The sequence below is a fragment of the Cynoglossus semilaevis genome, chromosome 8 (assembly GCF_000523025.1).
Source record: "Cynoglossus semilaevis isolate Cse_v1.0 chromosome 8, Cse_v1.0, whole genome shotgun sequence".
NCBI classification, from domain to species: Eukaryota; Metazoa; Chordata; class Actinopteri; order Pleuronectiformes; family Cynoglossidae; genus Cynoglossus; species Cynoglossus semilaevis.
Window position 1 is genome coordinate 23572924 of NC_024314.1, and position 11040 is coordinate 23583963.

The following is an 11040-nucleotide window of genomic DNA, read 5'->3' on the forward strand; positions in this document are numbered from 1 at the left end:
GCTGAGGTTTTGAAAAGTCAGCGCCAGTAAAGTGAACAAAAAGAAAAAAGGAGCGGCAGCAGGAAGTAGCAGAAAGGAATCGAGTGACTGACTGAAGTTTTTATTTCGTTATAAACATTGTTTATTATTTATAATTTACTAATTTAGTTGTTTTACACATACTCTGGAAGTTTACTACATTATTGATATATAATTTTTTTATTCATTTTCACTTTTTTGGCAATATTTGTAAATATTCCTTTAGTTATTTTAAGGCAAAGTTCAACAGACAGGTAGATAACAAAACATCAACCAAAGTTATGAAGATTATGATTTTTCTTTCTTTCTATACTGGAGCAGCCGTGGAACTGAGGGCTCTTTTTTGTGTCCAAATCTATTTTGTCTTTTGTCTCCTCAACCTTCCCATGGTAAATGTCAGTGGTTTAACATCAGCTGCAGGCTTATAAATGTCCTGCTGTTACACTTAATACTTTGCTATACTCCAGAACACACTGTATTTCCTATTTTAAGTTTTTCCCACCACTGTGGTGAGTTATTCAGGAATAAAAAAAATGTGTATGCTACTGTAGCTTCCCAGAGAGGGAATTCTGAGAAAAATGTCATTTTCGTAAAGGTCAAAGACCCTTGGCATCGATGCAGTTTGAGTATGGGCTAAATGAGTAAACTGTCACCTGCTCTTTAATCGAACCATGATAGTGTTCACCGGAAGGCTAGCTTTAGCTCTTTAGCTCGCTCCAAATCCAAGCAGATTTGACTAAAAAATGTCCACAGGGTAACATTCTGACAGAATGATGTATAGAATCGAATAGATTTGACTGCGACAGACTGCAACACACACAAGCACACACACACAAGCACACAGTGCACATGCAATCGATAACCTGACACGGCAGCGTTTGTCATTTTTATCTACACATTGCTGACAGAGGAGAAGCAGCTTAGCACAAATTGACACTTTGAGATGACACAGTTGAAACATGCGACACAGCGTGCTGCCGCAAATTAATCCTTTCCCCGCACACGTGGTAGCACAACCCTAAAGTCCTTTTTTTGAACTCTTTCTAAAATCAAAGAAATCCAAAAGCCGGAGCAAAATATAAAAATGACACAGGGGAAATACTCAGTTTTTCAGTTTGTATTTTTTCGCCTCTTTGACGAGCAATTAAAAAATGAAATAAAAATGTATTACCCATTTCCAAGGAAGGTTCGTAAAAAATATTTGACTGTGAGAGGAAAAGATCCAGCACGAGGGCCGCATAATTAAAACCCCAAGTATGAGTATTAGTGTGTTTTATTTACTTTTATAAGCATCAAAGTAATAAAAGATTACTGTGTGCACAATGGTTTATAACGCAGCGTTATTTGTGAGGAATAAAGAGGCTTTGTTAGGAATAAAAACAAACGGCTGCAGTTTTAGTGACTGTGAGCTTGTTAATGGAGAGCTGAGCGATGACTGTCACGCAGTCTGAGTGTGTGATTCGTCGGGTTTATGTGTAAGTAGAAAAACTTTGTGTTCTCTTACTCACTGTTGGTCTCCATGCTCTCACACAGTTCCGTTTTCACCTCTCCATTGGGACGATCTCCGCCTTTCTGAGTCAGTTTTCCAGACATGGTGGCAGCTGTCACAATAGCCTGTGTGGTCACGATGAGAGATGTGTGCTGATTCACAACCTGATATGAATCATCAGCATATACGTGTATGGTTTTTTTTCCACTTAGTTTAAAGGAAATGATCAATACACACTGAAATTAATGACTGTAACACTTAAAGCACCGGAAAAATACATTAGTCATCCATATGGAGTCAAACAGGATTTCATACAAATTACATAAAAACTACTTAATTCACTCAACATCCAGTTACACTTTTAATTTATTTTCAGTCTAAACTGATTCATAATCATTTTTGTGATTCTTTGTTCAATTTGTCAAGGATGTTTTCTAAATGTCAGGTTATTTTTAAAGTAAAGATTATAGTGGCTGATCACACACGGGGAGCCGTGGATTAATCATGATTAATTGTGATCAATCGAGAGAAATCAACACCGTTCTTCAGTACATGAACTCAAAAACTGCTACTAGTGCCAAATTCATGACCAAATTCCCACAATGCTTAGCAGGCTGAACTTGGTAGGGTCAGTATGGAATGAATTTACCAAACAGAACTTATTGTTTTGTTCTTGCTAATTTCCGGAAAGAATTTTTTTCTCAGCTCCTCAGGTGTTCTTACGATGAACAAAATTCCGGCTGTTAAAGGATAGTACAGTACATCTTCAAAATACCAAATATAGGTAACAAATGACCCATGGACTGCTACTGGTTCACAAACCAGTGTTTGGACACCACTGCGATAGAATGATCATAACAAATGTCTTTCTGTAATTCATCGCCTCTTCAATAAAGACTGGTTATATAATCTATATTATAAAGAAAGAAGTAATATAATGCAAAACATTAAACTAATCTTGTTTCGTAAAGTTTAAAATATTACACAGGATTAGATCCATTCTTACCTTGAAACTCCGTTTACGCTTGGGTACGTTCTGATCCGGGCGGAAGAGGATGATGTACACCTTGGGCATGTAGAGCATCCCCAGGGACACGGAGGCCGACAGGCTGAGGGAGATAGTCAGTGTGGTGGTTTGGATGTACATCTGTAGTCACAGACAAGGAGGAAGAGAGACAGACACACGCATCAGTGGGAGCCATTTATCACACTTCTAGTTGTCAGATCTGCTGGACTCACTGATGAGGACGAGGAGGGGGGTAGAAGGGAGTAGGGGTACGTCCAACATTGGTGAACGGTCAGAAAAATGACAGTCGAATAACATGTCAAAACAAAAACTGGCAAAGAACACGCTGAGTAACAGTCTATGTTCTAAAAAAAAAATTAAAGTCATGTTTTTAGCTTCTTTTGGAATACAAAATATCTAAAGAAACTTTTAAAAACAAGTTACTTAACACTTTTCAAAGATGATAAAATATATTTTGCATGTATATATTTATACATATATACTGTATGTATATATATCAGAAATAGATGGAAACAATAAAACAACTTGTAAATAATTAAATTTGCTTTTTTAAATTCAAGAATTTTTATTTTTTAATTTAGTTTAGCTTAGTTTGACCATTGAATAGATTATTTATTGCAACTGTTGAACCACCGGTTGCATCTTGGCTCATACACAACCTCTTCATTTAGTATTTATTATAGTTTTAATGATGTTTTCATAATATCTGGGAATCTATACTTTGATTTTCAGGCGAACATTTTCTTTCCTCCTATTGAGTTTGGTGCCGACTGTTGTTTCTGAACAGACAAAAACAAAAACATTCTACCCTGCAGCAAACGCATCGATATGAAAAATTTGAAGGTGTAATGTTGCTTCAGGGAAGGAAAGATGTAAGTTTTTAATATCCTCCTTAGTACAAAGCCAATTGTAGACTAATGCATCTAAATAATGTACTTAAGTCTGAAAAAAAGTTGGCGGTGTTGTAAAAAGAGTGGATAAGGTAGATATTGGAAGTTGGGAAACTTTATTTTTAAAGTTTAAAAAAATATTGGTAAAATTTAGTTTCCCCAGAAAACTACGGTTTGACACCACATAATAAAACAGATTGACAGATTTAAATTTAGACGTAAGAATGACGTTTGGACACTCAGCAGACAGCCGGCGTCCTTGTTAGTCCACCTGCGTCGTATCTACCTATAACAACTATATTAAAACGCACCGATTCCGCCTAAATAAATGAGGAAATGTCGCCGGTAAAGAAACGTTGGTAGCATAGAATCGCTGCGGTGGACGACACTATAGATACCTTGTCCTCAGTGACGAGTTCGGAGGAGGACAGATGTAATGACAGGCTTCACCCGCAGCCCTGACACCGCTGACAAGTTCCCAATATGGCGGGCTTATCACACGGAAACTGTTGTCGAAGTAAGGATAGGAAAGAGGGAGTGAGTGAGGAGGAAGAGGGTGAAGGTGGACAGGACGAAGGGAGAGGAAACAAATAAAGAACACATTTCCTTACTATTTGGACAGGTTCGGGTAAACGGGGGTGCAAATGCGTCGCGACAGTGATGAAGAGACACAGGCCAACTCCACATTGTCACAAAGTGCTGACGCGCTAATTGAGGCAGCGAGGCTAAGTGCAGCCTGACAGGCAGACAACAGGGCACAGAGACCGTTCACCTGCTCATGTTTGATTCTCCTGTGAACGAGAGCAGCGTCTGTGCTGAGACAATGTTGTCTCTGTGACACGTAACATGAGAAAGTAAGAAAGAAAGGGGAAAAAAAGCCCTCGTATCCATTTTTGGTTTACATTAAATGTCGCTTTACTATAATGTAGACTGGTAAAACTGGACGAAAGCTATGCTAATCTGGACCGGCTTTATCGACTATGCCACACAATGGTTCAAAATATGAATATATCTTTGTGTTTTTGTTTTGTTAAAAGAAAATTCGAAGAGTACTATAGTCACAATTCATATTAAATGATCGAATATGAATTGTGACTATAGTGCTCTTTGAATTTTCTTTTAATTAAACAAAAACATAAATATTGCACAAAGCAGCTTGAGCAATTTAGCATGTTATATATCACCAGAGTAATTGTAGACAGCGCAACTAAGATAAAAAATTAAAATATTGTAAATGAGGATGGAGATGAAAAACAATGTAACAATTACTATTCAATTATCAATATCACTTATGGACCTGTTTCCTCATCAATAACCTTTTTGTCTTATTATTAAAAGATGGTTTAGTCCTTGTTTACCTCGATCAATCTGATTACTCCATTGCTCAAACTTCAGGATAATATTTATATTTAATCACTTTTGAGAACTGTTACTTCCCCAGTCTTCATACTTTTATGCAGCTCAGATTGTAATTCTGCTTATGTTTTTTTAAAGGACCCAAACACCCACTCTTTCTAGACTATTTCTGGTTCCATTCTCCTATCTTTTATTTACAGATATGTAGGATAGTATACAACACACACATGCCTTAAGGTGTGAGATGTTCTCATTGACAGTAGCCAGAGGCAAGAGAGAGCAAACTGGGGGCCGAGGGACAAACATAAATGTCTCAGTTTGTGCCAAATCTGAGTGACGGTAAATAAACAAGGCTGCTTTTGAAGGTGAAGCTTAGACTTACCGTAAGTTCACCTTAAACATACATTAAACCTCATGGAGCTTTATCACATTTTTCTTTTCAAACTAGAAGTATACAATTGTATGCATGTACACTGCACGCTGCTGGTTGTTTATCTTCCTTCGTCTGTGAATGATTGACACATCATTTACAAATAGAATTGGGGATTATGTCGGCTAACAGATTTACAATAAGATTTTAATTTTTCATTGCAGTTCTTCCCAGCACCAGTTCATGTTGGCACTGAAGCAGTGTTGAGTCAACAGTGCTTTGTATTTAATATAAAATTCTTCAAACTGACTTTCAGCTAAACAGAAAGTGAGCAGAGCTTTTACTCTGAGACAGAGAAAAGGAGAAGATGACTATAGATGTAGAAATAAAGGTGAAAAAGTCATAACCGGAGGAAAGAAGGAAGGAAGGAAGAGAGAAGGTAAAGAGAATTTCCCCGAGCTGTGAACCTGCTCTTATCTAGAGAGCAGATAGCCGCTCCCATTACATGTAGCCTTTGGTCCACCATAGCAGTGACCACTGTTATTTACACAAAGAAGCCAACACACACACACACACACAGACGATCACATACATACAAACACACAGATCACTCTCCTCCTCCTCCTCCTCACATTGGTTTCACATGATAAAAGCTCAAAAAGTGCACATTGGGGAAAAAAAAGAAAAAAAGCCAGCCATTAACCCCGAAGTCACAGTCAGAGAGAAGGTGATGGGCTACGGATGGCTGCATACAAAGTGTTCCCTCAAGGTTTGAAACATTTACAGATAGAGTGACGGAGGCTCTGGTCCGTGATATAATGTGACGAACAGAGAGAAAAATGATGCTTTTAACATCTGGAAAGACAAAAAGGGAGACAGAAAAAAAGATTTCTGGACAGATTCTTGACTTTTCTGCTCCTCATCATCATCATTGTCCTGAGGTGAAAAGAAACAAACCCTGTCTGCTCGTGATACTGTAGTAGTTGAATTAGCAGCTGCGTTCTGATAGCGTGAGTCTTTATAGTATCATTTCCATGGGACTCGTTTTGTTTTTGTGTTCATTAGGAAAGCGCTGATGGGAGGCTTTTCTTCCACTGAGGAGCTTGTTATTTTCCGATTAATGCTTAAAGGATGGGCCCACCGTTGTCAGAGCACACACCTTTTAACGGCACTGATTACAACTATTTATAATCACAGATACCAGCAGACCTTCACATGTGGCTTCATTACATTTTTCCCCCAGCCAGCTTCTGTGAAATAAAATTCAAATATTTGTCTATCTGCACAAAGAAAGAATTGTTTTGCTGAACATTAGCCAAAAAAAAAAATCCTATCGTGAGTAGGTTTGAAAGGAGCATCAACCAAATAGCTCAGCCCTCTGTGCATTTATATCATGAAACTGAGTGAAGGCCTTTTACTCAGACATTACCAATCACTGTCAGATTATTGTTGAATTCTATTTATCAATAATGTAATGAAAGCCAATAGCTGGTCTGAAAATGGAGTTAAGTGTCCACGCACTGATAAGACAGCTTTTACTCTCTTTTTTACCCCTGACGTCTTGTGCTGCTGCAGAGATGCATTAGCATACAAGCTACAGTAACAACAGCTAACCTGGCTAATATGAAATGTCTGGATATTTTAATCACACTGCAGGACAATGACACTGTTACAGTTTGAAATTCATATTGAGACTTTAATTTAATAAATATTTGGAAATAAATCCATCGCAGTTAAGCTGTACTGAGTGACTACGAAGCAGCACTAGCTGCAGCTAGCACCAAGGCTAAAAACCTCAGTGCTAGCTGCTGTTGCTTTGACTTTAAGTGTAGAAGTTTCTCTTCAACATGAGGTTGAAATGTGACAAAAGTTTGGCAGAAACAGTGAGATATTATCATGGTATCATAATATTATTGTAATATTGGTACTTCTTATAATTGGCATTCTTTACTGATTGGCCGACAGCCCTATTTTATCAGCTAATAAAACTGTGGGATTAATGAGAAAGAGAAGTTGAGAAGACCTTAAACGTACTGTGGGATTAATGAGAAAGAGAAGTTAGACCTTAAACGCTACGACTAAGTGTGGTACAGTGGTACAAGGATTTATCTTAAATTAGATAATGATTAGCAAATTAAACTAGAGAGTTTTCAAGGTAATCAAGATGCTCTGGTCTAATAATGGCCCACTTGTCAATTGGCTATCTCAGCTCCAGCTCCCTTTTGACCCTCAATGACATAAGTTGTTAAAGATTTATGGATAAATATAGTCTCACAGACAGTCCTTCTATAAAAGAGAGGTCAATCTTTTTTTTCCCCCCTCGATCATCATCATCTTAAACAGCGACTATGGGAGACTTTGACTTTGGACAAACTGACAGCTCAGACTCTACGCTGAGGTGAGGGCCATCGGTTCGGGGTAAGACAGAAGAGGCAAAGATAAGCTGAGCTGGTTCACTTGTTCACTTGTCCTAAGGTGTCAAGTGTAGTGCAAGCTCAACAGATGATGCAACTCCTTCACACATCACAGCCCCAGTGTTGGTCTTTGACGGCCTGATCCCTCATCACCTGCAGAGCGCCGAAGAAAACGGCTGCAGTTTTAGCCCGATAACAGCAGAAAGAAAGAGTTTGACCTTTACTGTGATGTCACATCTGACAGCACGATGCTTTTACCCAAAACGACGTCCTGTGCTATTTATTTGACATTATCGGTCTTTGATGCAAGATGGTTAAAGTGCAGAAGTCCTGTCGGAAAAAACGACTCTCTGTGAACATTGAGTAAAGTGTTTTGTTGGAAAGGACTTTGAGGCTGAAGGAGAGGAAGCTGAGCAGGGTACGGTGGAGTTGACGGTTGATCTGTTTGTCAGTGGGAGTGATGAGGATGGAGAGGGTTAGAAAAAAAACAAAACAGAAAGAGCTGAAGTTAAGGAGTTTTGAGGATAAAGTCATATTCACACACAGTACATGTAAGATTTTTTAAAAGTCCTTCACCGCCATCTTATCGTTGACACATATGTTCAGTAAGAGCTGACCTGTCTTGACCTCTGCTAATAGCTAATTCATAATGTGCCTAACTGCAACTGTAAAGCAGATGTTAGACATACAGATCAGGACAGGGTTTTTCAACATTGGGGTCGCGACCCTACATGAGGTCATCTGGGTATCAAAAGGAGTTGCTAAAAATGTTACTTACTTTCAACTAATTAATATTAATATCAACATTAATATTATTAATGTTGTTGTCTCTGCATAATCCAGGGATGGTGCTTTTAATTATTAATTTTTATTTTTTTTAATTAAACCTGATCAATGTAGCTGTAGCTGTAAAGTATTGTAAAGCCTTTAGAAAGCTATTATAAAAGCTCAGAGATAATACCGGCTTGTTGAATTTGAATAAATCAAAGATTCACTTCTTAGATGAAATGCTGTGATGGTGAAAATGCAGGAAAAGACACAACGGAGGAGTCTTTATCTGCCTTAATGTTTTAACTGTGTCATTGCAGCATAATTGGCCTCGTGCCTGGTCACTGCCATCCACGAGTGCCTCATTATCTGCTACCAAACATACTTATAAAGGACTTCTGTCTAATCCATTCTGCTCCAAGGTGTGTGTGTGCGTGTGTGCATGTGTGTGTGTAGTGGCAATTCCATAAAATGTAACAACTGTGTTTGCTCTGCCGCAGCTTGTTAGCACGGCTCTTATTAACTTGCAGATCTTTGGCCAGCAGATCCAAGTCAAACTAATTTTGAGCCCAGCAAAAAAAAAAAAATGCTTCATCAACTGCACACTTTGAAGGTCTCTCTCTCTCACACACTCTCGCTCTCTCATGATTTGCCCTGCTGTGCACAGCTCCAGCCAATTAAAATGCCCAGCGAGGACCTCACTGGAGCATCATCAGTCAGTTCACTGATGTCCAAACGGCTGACAAAAAAACCCACACATTTCTGGTGAAAAAGCCAAAGCGATAACTGTACATAAATGGACGCAGCTCCTGACTCTGACTGAAAATGTCCCAGCAACAAACTGTTGCATTCTGCTGCGTCCTTTGGAGGAGATGAAACTATCCGATCTCTACGGATGTCTAGTGGAATCAGCACAGCTTCATGATATTGATATTTCATTAGTTATTAATATATAAATGCAACACAGATCAGGGCTTGACAGAGATACAGTGATGAAACCTGACGGAGCCAGACACGTTCTGACTGACTATTGTACTTGAAGAGGCTGCGAGGTTAATTTTTAGTACAAAAAAATAAACAAACAAATAAAGTAAACACTACGTTACTGATTTTAGGTTCGTTATATTAGCATATATACAGCACTATTTTTGTATTTGTTGGTTTAATGTTTTCCGAGGCTAACACTTCCAGGCTAACTTTGAGCTAATTCTGGGCCAATATTACATTTTTAACGCCATTGTTCAATCTTTAAGCTTTATTATTATTATTATTTAATATATTTATCAATTTTGCCCTCAAATTTTACAGGAACCCGTAGCTATTTTTTACATCCCCATATTCTTATTCTCATTCATCCATCCATTTTTATCCGTTTATCCATTACCGGGGTGTATCCATTTTTATCCGCTTATCCATTACCAGGGTGCGGGGACAGCAGTCTCCATCATATGAAATAAAATTTTTTTTTTACTTGGCTAGCATTTAGAGGCTATGCCATTGCTATCAGTTTTGAGTAAATGTAGCCACCATCGTGTATGTTTCTTTAGTTTATTTTTGATCAGCTTTAGCTAACTAATATAACCTGAGCTAGTTACATTTACATACAAGTCTTTTACTTCCTTGCTTGTTCTTGTGCCACCAGAAATACAACAAATACATTTCGGAGGGGGGAAACAATCCAACCTAATTGTCTTGCATTTTAATATCTAATTAGCACAACAATTTCTCATGAAGTAAATAAAACATTTTAAAAGCTGCACATTTGCACATTAGTCTGACAGACAGAGCGGTTACATCAACTTCCTGTCATTAGACTCCTGTCGAACATCAGGACGGTTTGCATGATGGGTCTTAATGCATTCATGCCGCACTGTTTGTGCAACTCTAGCTGATGTTGTCACCAATTTATTAGCTCGTGTTTGCTCCATTTATAATCAACGTCAACATGTCGTTCCAGGAGGAAGTGACAACTGATTGACTCAGAATAACAATTTTATAACAATGTATTCCACTCTAATCAGAAACTGGATGCACGTTAATTCATCAACTCTCTATCTGACCAAACTGTTTCTTCTTCGTCCAGATCCAGTTGTAGCCTGAAGCTGTGATTTTTGAACCAGCACCATAATCCTGAGGCCATTTGGTTTCCTGCTCGTTTCCAGCTGCTGTGATGCCAGGATCGTGCATGTGAGCTGCACGAGCTCAAACCAAATTTGAATTTCCCTGGTGGTCGTCAGCAGCAGCAGCAGCAGCAGCAGCAGCAGCAGTGAAACACAGTTTCTTTCTTTAGTTTTCACACACACACACACACACACACATATATGTCTCACTAATTAAAACCCTTCTGGTTCGTTAAATATATACTTGAATTCACTCCACGCTTGATGCACACAGTTTCACGTACGACAATTTGTTCTGGTAACCAACTGTAAAAAAAAGTGCCCCTCAACATATGTAGCTCGAGTCGACACATTCTGTAGTTTATAGAACAACATTATTCCACAAATAGATCTGGAACATTCATTAATATTTAAGATCATCTTCTAACATTATTCTCTTCAGGGTCAGAGGGGAGAAAGGGAACCAATCCCAGCAGTCATTGGGGGAAAGTGAGGTCCACTCTGGACTGAGTCCATGACAGGTCACTCAGGGTGAGTGTGAATGAAAAACCATTCACACTTAGATTTACCCCTGTGGTCAGTTTAGGA

At 38.5% G+C, this 11040-nt stretch overlaps 1 protein-coding gene across 9 annotated transcripts in view; it reads right to left on the bottom strand.

Moving 5' to 3' along the window:
* The window catches only part of grm8a (glutamate receptor, metabotropic 8a), a 269940-nt gene that overhangs the window by 56351 nt on the left and 202549 nt on the right, over positions 1 to 11040 (bottom strand). For 5 of the 9 annotated variants that reach the window (XM_017034395.2, XM_025057310.1, XM_017034393.2 and 2 more), the window contains 2 exons: positions 2514 to 2654; positions 1527 to 1671 (listed from right to left, as the gene is read on the bottom strand). In XM_017034395.2, coding sequence (XP_016889884.1) covers positions 1527 to 1671; positions 2514 to 2654 — 286 coding nt within the window. Of the gene's footprint in view, positions 1 to 1522; positions 1672 to 2513; positions 2655 to 11040 lie in introns of all 9 variants that reach the window. The other 4 variants (XM_017034397.2, XM_008315790.3, XM_017034399.2 and 1 more) reach the window with 3 other exon arrangements.